A 16,129-nucleotide genomic window follows, 5' to 3' on the forward strand; every position below is an offset into this window, starting at 1 on the left:
ACTGTATACTGTACACCCCACACTGCACACTGCACACAGCAGACAGCACACTGTACAATGTACACCCCACACTGCACACTGCACACAGCAGACAGCACACAGCACACAGCACACTGTACACTGTACACCCCCACTGTACACTGCACACTGCACACAGCAGACAGCACACAGCACACTGTACATCCCCCACTGCACACTGTACATTGCACACTGCAAACAGCAGACAGCACACAGCACACTGTACACTGTACACCCCCCACTGCACACTGCACACAGCAGACAGCACACTGTACAATGTACACCCCACACTGCACACTGCACACTGCACACAGCAGACAGCACACTGTACACTGTACACTGTACACCCCCACTGTGCACTGCACACTGCACACAGCAGACAGCACACAGCACACTGTACATCCCCCACTGCACACTGTACATTGCACACTGCAAACAGCAGACAGCACACAGCACACTGTACACTGTACACCCCCCACTGCACACTGCACACCCCACACAGCACACTAACACTGTACACTGTACAGTGTGCACACAGCCTACAGCACACTGTACACTGTACACTCCACACTGCACACTGCACATAGCACACCCCACACAGCAGACTAAGACTGTATACTGTACACTACCACTGCACACTATACATAGCACACTGCACACAGCACACTGTACATAGCACACGGCACACTGTACACTGTACACAGCACACCCCACACTGCACACTGCACACTGTATACTGAACACTCTATACTCCACATTGTACATTGAACACAGCACACTAACACAGCACACTGAACACCATTCACAATACATTAACACTTCACACAGTACATTGTACACAGCACACTACACGCTGGACACCGAACAGTATACACTGAACACTGCACACTGTACACAACTGAAGACGGACAGGTGAGGTCAACTCTCTTCAGGAATCCAGGCTACAGAGGTGAAGAGATCAAGTCAAAGCACAGAAGCAGAGCACAAGAGGAAGAGAACTCTGCACGTTTCTGTCACAGGAGTTTTTTTTGACCTGTAACAAACAATTGTTCCAAAAACCGCAACTCAGTAGCCACTTCCTCCTGCTGGCTAAACTGACAAATTTCTTCATCCTACGGTTGACAATACTTCATCCTACGGTTAGGACCAACCTTCTCCCCTGTCTGTTACTTGAAGTTCATTAGGCCATTTATAACAATCTACAGTCTGCTCCTTTGTGTATTATCAATACATAGCTTGATGGTCAGACAATTTGTCCCTGTCAGCTATCTGCATTTTATTTTAATTCAATCTCACAAAAAATGTTTTTATTGAAAGTTTCTAGATATAAGCAATTTTTTTGTAGGTACACAGCACACTGTACACTGCACATTGGATACTGTACACAGCACACTGTACAGCACATACAGGTTCCAAATGAAAATAAGCCCCTCATACTATGGGAATTATAATAACTAATAATTAATGCGTTTAATTATTACTATTGTCATGGATTTGATATTATTCCAATTTAAATTGTATTTAGCAGACCATATTATCCATGTCCATGTACATACTGTATATTGTACACGACATTATAATATTCAGCCTTAATTAGAAGATCTTGAAAAGTATTCTTTGTGAGTCATATTTTGGAGTAATGACGTACAGTGTAGGAGAGATTTTATTGGTGCCACGCTCCCTGCTACAACCCAAACTAGTGGCTAGGAACAAAAAAAAACACGGAACTGTTGGTTGTATTCCGCCTGGAGCAGAGGGGGACGGTGTTGTTGACGGACACCGAGAGAAGTAACGAAGACGGAATAGGGACTAGGAAAGATCGCACGTAAATAAAATATTTGAATTTGAATAGTGGGTTCTAAACTGCACTGGAAACAAGACTGTGAGTTTTTGTTAAATATATGTATATAATACTGTTTGCATAAAGTTAACTTATTGCAATCGTTGCGAGATCTCTTCGCCTTTACTGCGACCTCGTACGGGATTTGTGTTTGATCGGAACGGCGTTTAAGAACCTGCGAAAAGACAAATAACAATAAGGAACTTCTTCATGTGTATGAGCTCGGAAACGCGCTCTCCTCAGTCGGGAGAGAGGCTGGCAGCGGTGTCTGGACTTGTGCGTGCGGGCCGGCGGCTCTCGGACGGGCTGGACGCGGAGCCGCGGTGTGAAGTTTGAAAGCGCGGAGAGCCGAGACCCCGAAGGCGCCTTTAAACCGGTTTATTTTCCTGTCCGGTCCTTGCAGACACTTTCCCAGGCTGCTGTGTGTGACGGCACAGAGGTGCCTCTTGAAATTTAACAGTATTTTCCACAGGACGCTCCTGTGTGTAAAATCTTTTTGTTACTCTTTTGTTTTACGGGTAGTTCTTCAATCTGTCCTCCTTTTAAGTCTAGTTAATATTTCTGTTCTGAAACAGCGACATCTATATGAATAAATGACATATTGACACTGTCGTGTCAGGTTATCAGGTATGTAAATAAACGGGACTTGTATCTGAGGTAAAGAGTAAATTTCTCTATAGACCGATGGTAAATACAACGAATATCCAACAAGTTCTACATTTAAGAAGATTACAAACAAGAAGAGGCCATTTAGCCCATTTGATAGTTAGCTAATTGATCCCAGGATGTCATCCTGTCTTTTCGTTAAAGAAGCGAGTATATCTGCTTAAACCACGTGGCTGAGCAGCTTGTTCCAGACTCCCTTAACCCTTTAAGGGAAAAATTGCCTTCTGTTCTTGGTTTCAAATGCTCTTGTCTGTAGATTCCACTTTTCCTTTTATTTGTGTTTCACTGATTTTAAAAGTCAATTTGGGTTGAGTTTATCAGCACCTGTGAGATCTCTGAATGCTTGAATCAGATACCACTTGAATCAGTCTTCTCTGTTCAAGACTGAAGAGGCTCAGTTCTTTTAGGCTGTGGGGCTGTAGGACTGCTGTGACCCCAGGAGCATCTGGAGAATTTGTATCTGGTTGAGGGTCGTCACTCTCCACATTCCTGGAAACACTGGCACCGCCTGAAAGTTTTCTGGTGACAGAGGAGCTGCCTCCTTGAACTTCCGAGTCTTGGTTGTACGTCCTGGGGTCCTGGAACAGAGGAAATTCATTTAGTGACGTGATTTTGTTTGGTTGATAGGAGGAGCTGCTGGGCTTTCCTTTCACCATCTGGGATAAGATTCTCTGAGTTTCTGTAAATATGTGAACTCTGTATGTCTTTGTTGTTTTATTAAAAGTTACATTAGAACATCCACCTGCCACAGAGACATTATTTCAGCATCTTTAGAAATAAAGACCTATTTTTTAAGAATGTTCTTTAAAAGATTTCAATTGTTGTGACTTTACCTTCTCTCAAATGGATGGATGTTATCTGAACTATTTCTCTCTCCTCCTGCAGGTCAGCAGCGACTCGCTGTCGTGGCCCAGAATGAGTCCTGCTCTTTGGAAGGCTGTGCGAATGACATCTCTCCACTGACCCATCGTTAAGAGGTACCGGGGTTGGAGTAGTGGTGTCAGATTGCTTTAGGAAGACAAGCTACACTTCCACAGGGGCTGTAGATAAGATAATTAAAATCTAAATGTAGGGGACACTCTTATAAAAATTGCCAAGTAATATTCATGCTTTTCTGAATCTAAACCTTTAAAGAATTATGGCAACACAGAAATGCCACTGTTGCAGTTTGCTTTACTTTTCCATGTGGCTTATGTGTGTTTCTTATGATCCAGAGATCTTTGTATAAATGTGGTTTATTAGGCTTCCCCTCTTGGGGCATTTCTGTTTAATATGAACCCACAGGTTCTGCAGGTTTCTAATTTTCTGTGCAAATTCAGCAACAATATACATAGATACACCCGCTGCATTTGTGTATAGTTACAAAATATTGATGAATTTACACTCAATATGTTTTGTAAATCTTCACGCCTTTGTCACAGACGGATTTGGCAATTGTAATGAACGCTCATTCCCGCTAGTGAGTGCAGGTGTAGGTGCCTCTGCTGTTGTTTCCAAATTGTTGAACCCGACGTGCGGGATGCCTAATTCCTGCTGTTGGGATCTTCCACACAGACGTACTGCAGCGGACGGAGCTCACAGCGCAGCAATGGAGTCGGTGCTTGGGAGCTGCGAGGTCTCGGACCTCAAGCAGGAGTTTCCCGACGTGGAGCTGGTACAGATCAAGCAGGAGCTGCCCGACCCAGAGTTTGACGAGATCAAGCAGGAGGAGTGGGAGGTGGAATGTGTCCAGATCAAAGAGGAGCTGTGTGAAGTGGAGTGTGTCCATGCCGAAGCCACGCCAGAGCACCTGAAGGAGGAGCTGTCCGGGCTGGAGTCCCTGCGCCTCCCGCTCGCCCAGTCCAGGGGCTCGGAGTTCGGCTGCTTCCTTCCGCAGGAGAATTACGAGGAAGGCTCCGACGCTGGCGAGCTGCCGCAGCACCTGCAGAGCCGGCACGTGGTCTACAAAGAGGTCTTCCACGCAGAGCCCTTCTTCGAGACGGGCCAGGGGGCGGCGGTGGCGGCGGCCCCCTCGTCCACGGGGGGCGGGGGGGCCCCGGGAGTGGCGAGGGCGCCCCAGCGGAAGCGGCCCCACCACTTCACCATCCGCGCCGACGGCTTCACCCCCCACATGAGCTTCACGCGGTACCAGCAGGTGGACCCGGACCACAAGCCCTACGCCTGCTCCGAGTGCGACAAGGCCTACAAGAGGATGGACCACCTGAAGCGGCACCAGCAGATGCACTCTGGGGAGAAGCCCTTCCACTGCGGCACCTGTGAGAAGCGGTTCTCCCTGCGGCGGAGCCTGGAGTACCACCAGCGGCAGTGCACCGGCGAGAGCTACTGCAAGTGTGCCGTGTGCGGCGACGTCTTCCAGAGCTTCAGCAACCTGCACCGGCACCAGCTCATCCACGCCGGCGAGAAGACCTACCAGTGCAGCGTCTGCGGGCAGCAGTGCAAGCAGTCCAACTACTTCAAGAAGCACCAGAAGGTGCACACCGAGGACGAGCCGTACTACTGCTTCGAGTGCGAGCAGAAGTTCATCCTGCACTGACGGCCGCTCCTGAGCGCCGCGGGTCCCCGCGCGCCGCCGGAGATCGGGGCGTCCCTGCTGCGCCAGCGGAGCCCCCCTGAGAGGTCAAGCGCAAGCCCCCGTACTGCGAGGGCAGGTACCACCCAGACAGAGATCACCACCTCCTGAGCAATACAGTTTATTTATTGTTGACTCTCCGACAGGTTTTTGTGTGGCTTTGCTCGATGGAATGAAGAACAGCTCACCAGGCTCAGCAGCAGACTGCTTCAGTGTGGGGGAGATGTGGGAGTTTCTGGCGTCCCAGCAGCTGCTCCACCAGGGTGTGCCCTCTTCTGAACTGGACTGCCTTACACGATGCACTGGCCGAGTGTCCTACCTGTCCAACAAGACGGGGTGTTTTTTTTAATGCAACAATAAAAATCTGAAGTTCAGAATAAGAGCACACCCTTGACCCACTTCAGAGAACATTATGTAAAGTGATTAGTGACTATTTAATTAAAGTGGTCCAACCTCCTTGTGTCTGTGGCCAGCGAACTCAGGTGAGCTCTGGCTTTTCCCAGATCTTGTGTCGATTCAAAGCCCAGATAAAAAAACAACAGCAGATGTTCCAAGTTTTCCCGATGAGCTCCATGACTTCTGCTCAGACACAAGATGGGCTGGCGGCCGGTATAAGGCAAGACTAATGTTTCCCCCCTTCTCTGGGCTTGTGAACCACTTCCTGAGCTGATTGGATGCGTCTCAAACTGGCTGGTAAAAACAGTAGCTTTTGCTCTGAACCTCTAGGTGGCACAACGGCACTGCAGTTCTTCCTCCCCTTCGAAAGGCATGACCTGTAAGTATATAAGTATCAAAGAGACCAGTATCCTTTAGTCTAGAACAGAGGAAACTTTCTGATCACTGGTTCACTGGTTCAAAAAAAAAATAAATCAAGGATACGAGGGACAACTGAGTGTATTTCAAACTGAAGAAGGAGGATCATTTTTACATGATGTTTTGTGGGTATTTGTAACAAATTGCTCTACTAGTGTTTTTAAAGCTGATTTTCTGCGATCATTCAAAAAGAGGCATTTGTGTGATCTTGAATGTGTACTGATGCACAAAAGAAACAACACTCAGGTCTGACAGATTTAAATATTTTGAACTGCTATGAAACAAAACAACAAAAGATGTGAACAAAAACCCAGATGAAAGAATCATGATGCATTTCCTCTGTGTATCACACTGTCAAACTGAGAGCTGGGATCGGCTCTGACCCCTCTGAGCGGAGACACGGGGCTGGCAGTGCTGACTCTCAGTCCTGATCAGCCTCTGGACAGACAGCTGTGGGACGTCCTGCCTCTCTTCCTGCTGGCCAGTGTCGTCGGCCGCAGGATCAGTGTTCTCCAGAGGTCTTGCCAGTGTGATCCTAGCGCTGCAGGACATTGTGCTTTTCTTCTTGGAAATTGAGACTTAATAATCAGCTTCAGGGATGGGAAACTGTTGGCAGTGTATTGCTAGGTAAGTGATCAGTAAGCAGTGTGGACCCTCAGTCTGAACCAGCACCATTCTTAAATTAACGGAGGTTCTGTCTGAGCCACCATACTTCCTCCACTCTGAAGCCGACTTGAAACACTGAGTCCCTGCAGCACTCACTACCACATGTGTGCATCCTGTCTTCTGGCAGCGCTGTCAAGGCAACATGGCCAAGTACCCATCTCTCTCCTGGCCAGCTCCTCCGTGGTCTCTGGCCACAGACGACAGTGACCTCCTCTCGCAGCTCTCAGCATGTGACCCTGATCCCTGTGAGCAGGCAGGTCTTGTTCAGTCAGAGGGCTGGGGTGCAGGTGGGTTCTTCTCCTGCTGTAGATGGTTATTGTGCAGATGGCTGTGATGGCCCTGGGCCTTCCTGGCTGTGCCCTGTCCTTCACAGAGCCGATCCCGGTTTTTCTTCTCCTTTGATTGTTGAAGCGGGACACCTCTTTCTGCGGGCAGTGTCCTGCAGAACTGGGACAGCTCCACTCATGCCGACATAAATCGAGTGATCGTCATTACTGAGGCAGGGCAGTCGTGTCTTCCGCTGTTTCTGTGTTCAGTAAAGTGCTCTTTTTGAGTAGAGGTTTTAGACAGATTCTTTACTCATTTTGACAATGATGATTCAGTTCAAATTCTAAATGTTCAACTCCTTGCGTTTTAATGAAATCACTTTTTATTTTACCCCAAGTAGTAGTACCACTCAAACTGTCAACAAACGTTCTCACAATTTAAAAAATAACGAACATTTCTCTTGATGAGAAGCATGGACTGCTGTTTTTGTTGGGCATCAGTATGTAACTTACTAACAGGCAAGTGAGTGAGAGGGGACGACTGGTCTTATCTGTAACTTTCTCCGGCTCTGTTGATTCAAACGTCCCTGATTTTTGAGTGTCTAGTGAAAGTACACAGATGCATTCAGCAGACTGCCTGTATGCACCTGTCTCGTCAGCTTCCACACATTGGGGAAAAAAAAGTTTTTATTATTTTATTTTGTTCTGATTTGCCTTGAAAATATTTTTTATGATGGCAAAATGATTTTTGAACTGAAAAGCAGCGCCTACTTACTACAAAATGAAGACAGTGTTATTTCTTTAATGCTGTAAAACCTGATAATGCCATTGTGATAATTGTGATCAAGCTGTGGTTGGGTCGTGATGCAGTATCCTTTTTAAATATTGGCCTCTGAAATTACAGTAAGAAATGGAAATAAATACCATCTTTAACATTTCTTGAAAATTGTTTGATGATGGACTTTAACCTGAACTGCTCTGTTAATTAACACTGAGAACAACCTTCTCACTCAAGAATAAACTAATTTAGATTGCAGTCTCTTCGTTTCTGTTTGTAAGCCGTTGTTTCAATGTGGCAAAACACACCTCTGCACCATTCCTACATGTGACAACTTATCTTAATGCTGCGTCATGCCTACTTGGGGTGTCCAGAGGTTTCAGATGCGTCTCTAAAGCATTCAAATCTAAAATAAACTCAGGTGACTGAAAATCCATCCATGCATTTTCTGACTGCTTTATCCCATGGGTCACGGCCGAGCTGGAGCCTGTCCACAGGACAGTACTCGCACAGTGGCCGCTGAGGGCAGGTCTGACCCCTGTAGTGTCCAGTGCAGGGAGCAGCACTTCCACATCGAGCTCGGCTGCATCTCTGGGAGGGATCTGAGCCTGCCTGTCTGTCGGGAATGCAGCCGAGCTGGAGGTGTCGGAAACTGCCTGGGGGAAATTCTGTACGATGTCACTCATCAGGACTGGCACCATCAGCATAAAAAACACCTGCTGCTGGAGCCACCTCAACCCCAGGCAAGAGCACAAGAGCCGACCAGGTGCGGGAGGGGCTGTCAGGCAGCTGCACTGACTACCACGGCCCCATACCGCTCCAACTCACTGACCTGTCAGAGCTAAAAACAATCACACGCTAAACTACATTGTTAACTTCTTACTTTGAAAAATACCGGGTGAATTCCACTTCTCTGGTGTCCGTGTAAGCAATGTTTCTAAATGCTCCAGTCTACAAGAAAACAAGTTTCTTGTTAATCTCTCGGTTGCTGGCTGAGGGTTGTTTCAGTCCTCCACATCTGGTCCCTCACGTCTACAGTGCCCTGACAGGTTAACATGAGCATCTGGCCCCTCAATGCTGGTTTTACCCATTGCCAGACTGGGGCACTGGGTTAATGTTCCTCACTGTTCTAGCTGCTAGTCACACCAGGGCGGATGGGTCCTGCATTTTTTTGTCAGAGCAATCGCAGTTTCCTTCAAATTTCACAGCACCTAAGCCTGTAGAGTCTATTAGTTAACGAGAATTATCTATAAAGATGTCCTCTGATTTTGTAGTTATAAGTGTCTGACATCAGCAGGCAAACCTGCTTTCTTGTCAAAAACCACATTTTACCGACAGCCATGTGACACCTGATTCTGATCTCCTAATCTCCTAATCTCCCACACGTTCTAGGTGAGAGTTTATTTCCTGTCAGCCCAGTTTTCAAGTCACTGGATCACATTTTTAGCTTCTCCAGCCCCTGTTGTTCAGGAGTTTCTGTTCTCTTCCTCTGGCGCCGGGCCAGAGGGGTGTGTCCGGTTGTATATAAGTCCTGAGCCGAGGGCGAGTCCTGTATTCTTGCCCAGGCTTGCTCTCTTACAGCCCTGCTGCCTGTGGTCAGAGAATGGCCAGTGGCCAGTGGATGGAGGACCAGCTCCTGTGTCCTGTGTGTCTCTGTATGCTGAAGCAGCCGGTCACCACTCCCTGCGGGCACAGCTACTGCCAGGAATGTATCCAGCGCCACTGGGATCAGAGCGCCCTCGATGGGCTGTACAGCTGTCCCCAGTGCCGCAGAGCTTTCAGCACCAGGCCTGTCCTGGCCAAGAGCACCGTGCTGGCCGAGCTCATCGACAGCCTGAGGAGGACCGAGCTGGACCCTCCCTCGGGCCCAAGCCCCAGCCCGGCCGGGCCCGGGGGGGTGCTGTGTGACGTCTGCACGGGTCCGAAGCTGAGCGCCGTGAAGTCCTGTGTGGTGTGTTCGGCCTCCTACTGTGCACCACACCTGAGGCCCCATCAGGAGTCTCGCGTCCTCGCTGGGCACAGGCTGGTCAGCCCCGCGGAGCGCCTGCAGGAGGCGCTGTGCCTGCAGCACGGCCGGGCTCTGGAGGTTTACTGCCTGACTGACCTCGCGTGCATCTGCCTGCTGTGCACCCTGCACGGCCACCGAGACCACGACACCGTCCCTGTGGAGGAGCAGAGGGCCCTGAAGCAGGTAGAGAGCAGACACTGAGGCCCACCGTGAGCTGGACAGGCACACGAGACACTGGGCAGGTTTGAGTCTTTGTGCTGGTGGACAAGTCCGGTTTGGAGGAGTGTGGGAACCAGCTGCAGGAGAGCTGGCCTGTCCCTCAGGGTCTCACTCAGCCCGTCCACATCAGCAGGAAAACACAGGTTCAGATATTTAACTACAACTGACATTGCCACTCTTGACAAACACTGCAAGTCAAAAAACATTGTATGGAAAAATATTCTTATGTGTTAGCGAGGTTTTTGCTGTTTATGTGCACATTCTAATTACTGTCTCACTTGAATTCTATACTGAGGGTAATCCTGCCTTTTCTATGTAACCTGGGGACCAACCCACACTCTGGTTAGTGGAAATGTAGTATTTTATATAGTATTTTTATAATTTTGAGAATTTTTAGTTTAAGAAATACATCTGCAAGATAATATTAAAGTACTGATGAAAGTGGCCTGACCTTATCAAACCCTCCTGTGTTAAGTGTCGGTAAAGAAGTTCCTTCATTGACATGATCAAGCCCCAGGAGGGGCTCACAGCCTGACGCGTGGCCAGGAGACGCAGGTCAGGCGACGGTGTGCAGCGAGGAGACGGGAGACTTAGCGCCGTCGCTGATCAGCCATGCCTGTGTCTCAACAGGAGCAGCTGAGGGGAATGCAGATGGAAATCCGACACACAACCCAGCAGAGGTGGGAAGAGCTGCAGAGGGCGAAACAGGGCGTGGAGTCAGTCAAGGTGGGCATTTCTACCGGCGAGAGAATCACACATTCACAGGCGTCATGAGGAACTGAAAGTTGTTTCTGATCTGCGGGCTCACAAGACTTGGAATCAACACAAAACTATGTGAACAACAGCACGCAGGACAGCGTGTTCCAAGAACGAGCCCTTTCGCAGGAGAACTCCTGTTCGGAGCAGGACCTGAACTTTGTCTGGGATGGGCTGGCTGGTCTCTCCCACAGTGCAGAGATTCCAGTGAGCAGGCGGGTTACCTGTCTGGGAGGCACTGACACGCACAAGGTGGGATTTAATTTGTGCATAGGTTCATGGCACAGTTATCATTTAAGAATACATAAGCTAAATATAATTCAATGAAATGCACATAACACAGACAATGTAAGCAGGCGCTTGGCAGGACCTTCTGGTAATTGGATCCTCCTCAGCCCATCCCAGAAGCATAGGGTGCAGGACTGGACAGGGTGCCAGCCTCCTGCAGGGCACCCCTGCCAGTGGTTCACGATCGGGGCCTGACGTGCTCGGCGAGTCAGATTTCTGCTCAGACTGGCAGCACCCTGGCCTCCGAGCTGAGGTGTGTTTCCCATCCCGCGAGCAGAGCACTGCGCGGGAGGCGCTGGCGGAGAGCGCGGAGATCTTCGGCGAGCTGGCGCACACGGTGGAGAGAATCCGCTCCGCGGCTTTGGGGCAGATTGCCGAGCAGGAGCGGAGGGCGGTGAGGGAGGCCGAGGCCATCGTTGGGAGGCTGGAGAAGGAGATGGAGCAGCTCAGGAGGAGGGAGGCAGAGGTGGAGCAGCTCTTGCAAGTCAAGGACACCCTCCATTTCCTCCAGGTAGCTGTGGCACACAGGGCAACCTGAGGTGGAGAGAGGTGCTCTGGGTTACGTTATAGGAAAATACAAACCCAAAACACCACTCAAAACAAAATCCTACTTCCTTTTTGAGCTGCTAACTAGATTCTTCCAGTCCCTCTTTATTGTAGCAAGGCTTTAAACTACCTCAGACTCTTCACAGAAGACTTTCAAACAGCTCACAGTTCCCTGGGTTCCTTGGTCAGTCAGTGCCTTCTCCCTTGCCCCAGGGAGGGTGAACTGCAGAGGACCTGCCCTCTGTTCCCACACAACAGCTTGACTGACAGCTGCAAGCCTGAGCTTCCTGCATTTTAAATTGTCACATGACCAATTGTCTTGCACCAGCTGGTCAGGTGACGAAGGCCAGCGGCTCAATCCCCACAGCATTCTGGGGCCTGTAGTCCATCCAAGAATCTCCATCTTGTTTGAACCTATGTCCCTCTCACACTAGGTGTTGGGGTTTTGTTACAGAATAGTCATTTTCTGATGTTTTTCGTGCCCAGGGAATTCAATAGACATTCCCTGAAACTAAGTATTTTTTCAAAAACATATAGTTTTGTGTTTTGATGCACTGTGCAGTTTTCGGGCACAATGGGAAGCTCAGAATAAATGACAGTAAGCACAGTGTCTAACATTACATCTGTGTGAACAGTGGTTGGCTATATTTTGGTAAAAAGGTAGAGGTGACTTGCTTCTTTCAATCTAGTGGGGGGTCTCCAGTCACAGTCCTGGACTGCCACAGGGGCTCCAGGTGTTCAGTGCAATCAGCTCTTAATCACTCCCTGAGCTGGTCCCCAGGCGCCTGCAGGGCCACAGCTCGCCAGGGGGAGGTGCTAGAACCGCAGTGGCTGACATCTAAAGCCCATACTGCTCTCGTGTCAGAAGGTTCTGAAAGTTCCCCTGGAGCAGTCAGGCACCCACACCAGAACAGACTCAGGTTTTAAAATATTAATTGATGAGCTTATTCCCATAATCAGCTTTAGATTCTGTTAGAACCACAAATGGCGTTTTCTTGAGGAGAGAACGTGTCTTCTGTTCTGTGCCGCAGAGCGTCCCACCCGCGCACTCCCCTCCCGAACCCGGCCGCGCCCCCTCCAGCCCGGCCCGGCCAGACTTCTCTCTGGCGGCGGTGAGGAAGGCCGTCTCTGACATGAGGGAGCTTCTGGAGAGCGTCTGCAGGGCTACATCAGACCCAGCAGGCTGGACTGAAGACACATCAAGCAGCCTGTTACACAACGGTAACTGTCAGCACACAGTGAGCACACAGTGAGCACGCTGCTCAGAAACGTTTGAGCTGCTAGCACACAGGAAAACCAGCTTTATGCTCTCTACTACTCTCTACTGACCTCCACTGGGGCTTTTGAACTGTACTGTTGTACTGACCTCAAGCAGGGAGGCTGTGAAACACAGCTTACAGCATGGCCTCAGATATTTCTCACCTAAAATCTGCTGTAAAGAGCTCCTCTGTATCAGCAGCTCATCTGTTTCAGGAGCCAGAGTGCTGGAGTTGGGGGGAGGCTGGGGCTGCTGGTTCATCCTGGTTGTCTGTGAGTCAATTCACAGGTGTCCTTCTCTTGTTTCCTCTGTCTTCCACAAAGTGATTAGATTACAGACCACTCCAGAGCCCAGGAACAGAGCGGAGTTTTTGAAATGTGAGTTTTTGCTTTTATTTTTGATGCATTTTAGTTTTGGGTCAGTGGGTGGGGGTCAGGCAGCAAGATGGTGCAGTTCGATTCCTGGGGTGCTGTCTGTGTGGAGCTTGCGTGTTCTTCCAGTATTCGCGTGTGTTTCTTCTGTGTGCTCTGGTATCCCCCATAGCCCGCAGACATACTGGTAGGTTGATTGGCTTGTGGGGAAAATGTCCCTGCTGTGAGAGACTGTGAACGTGTGTGTGTGTGTCCGCCCAGTCATGGACTAGCGTCCCGTCCAGGGGGTACCCTGCCTGGCAGCTGTTGCATGCTGGGATAGGCTCCAGCTCCCCCATGACCCTGTACTGGATGAAGTGGTTAGAGAATGGATGGATCTCTTCCATCATGGCCCACCAGCTGGACAACATCAGAGGGGCCTGGGAGCTGAGCTGCCTTGGGGGTGAGACTCCAGGGAGCAGTTTTAACTTCTCTCCCTCTCGTGTTTCTCCCCTGCGCTCAGGCTGCTGCCAGCTCTTCCTGGACCCCAACACGTTGCACCCCAACCTGCTCCTGTCCGAGGGGAACCGCAGGCTGGTGCGCACAAGGGAGGTGCAGCCCTACCCCTCGCACCCGGAGCGCTTCGACAGCTACTACCAGGCGCTGTGCAGAGAGGCCTTGACAGGGAAGCGCTTCTACTGGGAGGTGGAGTGGGGCGGCAGGGAGGTGTTCGTCGGCGTGGCGTACAGGAGCATGGGGAGGAGGGGCCAGGGCCTGCTCGCCGGCCTGGGGCGCAGCAGCAAGTCCTGGGGCGTACTGTGCTCGGCCTCAGGGTACTCTGCCTGGCACGACAACCAGTCCACGGCGGTCCCCGCGCCTCGCTCACACAGGGTGGGAGTGTTCCTGGACCACAGCAGGGGGCTTCTGTCCATCTACAGCGTCTCGGACACCATGGCCCTGCTGCACCGCTTCCAAGCCAGCTTCACAGAGCCCCTGTATCTGGGCTTCGGGGTGGTGAACCCTGGCGACAGCGTGTCCATCCGCCAGCCCGTATAGCCCTGCGAACACATCCGGACCTCACAATCCGCCAGCCCGTACAGCTCTGCGAACACATCCGGACCTCACAATCCGCCAGCCCGTATAGCCCTGCGAACACATCCGGACCTCACAATCCGCCAGCCCTGCGAACACATCCGGACCTCACAATCCGCCAGCCCGTACAGCCCTGCGAACACATCCGGACCTCACAATCCGCCAGCCCGTACAGCTCTGCGAACACATCCGGACCTCACAATCCGCCAGCCTGTACAGCCCTGCGAACACATCCGGACCTCACAATCCGCCAGCCCGTACAGCTCTGCGAACACATCCGGACCTCACAATCCGCCAGCCCTGCGAACACATCCGGACCTCACAATCCGCCAGCCTGTATAGCCCTGCGAACACATCCGGACCTCACAATCCGCCAGCCCTGCGAACACATCCGGACCTCACAATCCGCCAGCCCGTACAGCCCTGCGAACACATCCGGACCTCACAATCCGCCAGCCCTGCGAACACATCCGGACCTCACAATCCGCCAGCCCGTACAGCCCTGCGAACACATCCGGACCTCACAATCCGCCAGCCCGTACAGCCCTGCTAACACATCCGGACCTCACAATCCGCCAGCCCTGCGAACACATCCGGACCTCACAATCCGCCAGCCCGTACAGCCCTGCGAACACATCCGGACCTCACAATCCGCCAGCCCGTACAGCCCTGCGAACACATCCGGACCTTACAATCCGCCAGCCCGTACAGCTCTGCGAACACATCCGGACCTCACAATCCGCCAGCCCTGCGAACACATCCGGACCTCACAATCCGCCAGCCCGTACAGCCCTGCGAACACATCCGGACCTCACAATCCGCCAGCCCTGCGAACACATCCGGACCTCACAATCCGCCAGCCCGTACAGCCCTGCGAACACATCCGGACCTCACGATCCGCCAGCCCGTACAGCCCTGCGAACACATCCGGACCTCACAAAGTGAACCTGTTGAGGATCTTGTTTGTCCTGTCAGACATCTGTTGCTACATGTATCCAGTAATCCTTCACTTATGGAACTGTTCCTCTGGGGCAGCAATAGTCCTCAGTAATCCTGTGGATTTCTTGTATTGTCATTGCCTCCAGCACATACAGATCTGTGTATTTACCTGCAACTGTCCAGTTGGGCTTGGATGATCAGAACATCCTGACCCAGTAAAACTTTCAGAGGAGTTAGAGCACAGAACGATCCCTCTGAGTTTCAGGAAATTATACCATAAAGATCCGGTTCCTGTTTGTTTATCCAGAATGGGAGGGTGAATTTTTCTACTATCGTTAGATAATTTACCTGAAGCAAACAAATCCATGTGAAAGATTCTTGAAGAAATATCTGTAGGTTTCTGACATTTCAACTTCAATGGTTCAATCTCATTATGAATTGTGCACAGCTATCTGTATCAATAAGAGCTCGATCTACGGGTGTAGAAATGATTGGCTCTGAATTACTCTCTGATATTTGTCCTCTGCAATAGACCAATAAACACAAAATAGAGAAGCCTTTGTTTATCAGTGCACTCATCTGTTTCTCCACCGTTTTCAAATTCCAGCAAAATAAACTTGACATCTCGACTGTCCTTCCACGATCGGGAAGGTGCTCGACCACGGTAGGTGACCTCACACCCCACGCCGTGCCTATCCCTGATGCAGCAGGCGCGAGGGCAGGACGCCAGCCCACTGCAGGGCACACACACACACCCACAGCCTACAGACGCCGATTAGCCTGGCCAGCATGTCTCTGGAACTGGGAAGAAGCCCTCACAGACAAGAGGAGAACGTGCACAGAAGGCACGCTGGTCTGGAACTGACCCCAGCCACACTCATGAAAAACTGAAAAAAAATCTTCATTTTCTTGGACTTTTCCACACCTACACTGCTTTGTCCTAGACTTTCATCTTGATATACTGTGTCCAGTTATCATGGGAAGTAGCACGGGAGCACATTTAGAGCAGCTGTGTCGTGAGCTGTCTGTGTCAGTCTGATCCACTAGAGGGCAGCCT

At 50.6% G+C, this 16,129-nt stretch overlaps 2 protein-coding genes across 2 annotated transcripts; both read left to right on the forward strand.

Annotated features, from left to right (window-relative positions):
• The first annotated feature begins 1,770 nt into the window (after positions 1 to 1,770).
• On the forward strand, positions 1,771 to 7,874 carry LOC148838896 (uncharacterized). Its single transcript, XM_088909309.1, has 3 exons — positions 1,771 to 1,900; positions 3,410 to 3,501; positions 4,079 to 7,874. The coding sequence occupies exon 3, from the start codon at positions 4,113 to 4,115 to the stop codon at positions 5,055 to 5,057; it is 945 nt and encodes a 314-aa protein (XP_088765435.1). The 5' UTR covers positions 1,771 to 1,900; positions 3,410 to 3,501; positions 4,079 to 4,112; the 3' UTR covers positions 5,058 to 7,874.
• Positions 7,875 to 9,173: 1,299 nt separating this feature from the next.
• Positions 9,174 to 15,627, forward strand: LOC148838897 (E3 ubiquitin-protein ligase TRIM16-like). Its single transcript, XM_088908076.1, has 6 exons — positions 9,174 to 9,807; positions 10,474 to 10,569; positions 11,165 to 11,398; positions 12,465 to 12,654; positions 13,015 to 13,068; positions 13,565 to 15,627. The coding sequence occupies exons 1-6, from the start codon at positions 9,220 to 9,222 to the stop codon at positions 14,095 to 14,097; spliced, it is 1,695 nt and encodes a 564-aa protein (XP_088764202.1). The 5' UTR covers positions 9,174 to 9,219; the 3' UTR covers positions 14,098 to 15,627.
• Positions 15,628 to 16,129: the final 502 nt, after the last annotated feature.

Source organism: Atractosteus spatula, chromosome 2, assembly GCF_055471065.1.
Source record: "Atractosteus spatula isolate fAtrSpa1 chromosome 2, fAtrSpa1.hap1, whole genome shotgun sequence".
NCBI lineage: Eukaryota > Metazoa > Chordata > Actinopteri > Semionotiformes > Lepisosteidae > Atractosteus > Atractosteus spatula.

Bases quoted from the DNA above. Each gene is read 5' to 3' on its own strand.
- LOC148838896 (XM_088909309.1), top strand. From the start codon at position 4,113: ATGGAGTCGGTGCTTGGGAGCTGCGAGGTCTCGGACCTCAAGCAGGAG.
- LOC148838897 (XM_088908076.1), top strand. From the start codon at position 9,220: ATGGCCAGTGGCCAGTGGATGGAGGACCAGCTCCTGTGTCCTGTGTGT. The intron at 11,399-12,464 runs GTAGCTGTGGCA...TCTGTGCCGCAG, and splicing joins ACACCCTCCATTTCCTCCAG to AGCGTCCCACCCGCGCACTC. The intron at 13,069-13,564 runs GTGAGTTTTTGC...CCCTGCGCTCAG, and splicing joins CAGAGCGGAGTTTTTGAAAT to GCTGCTGCCAGCTCTTCCTG.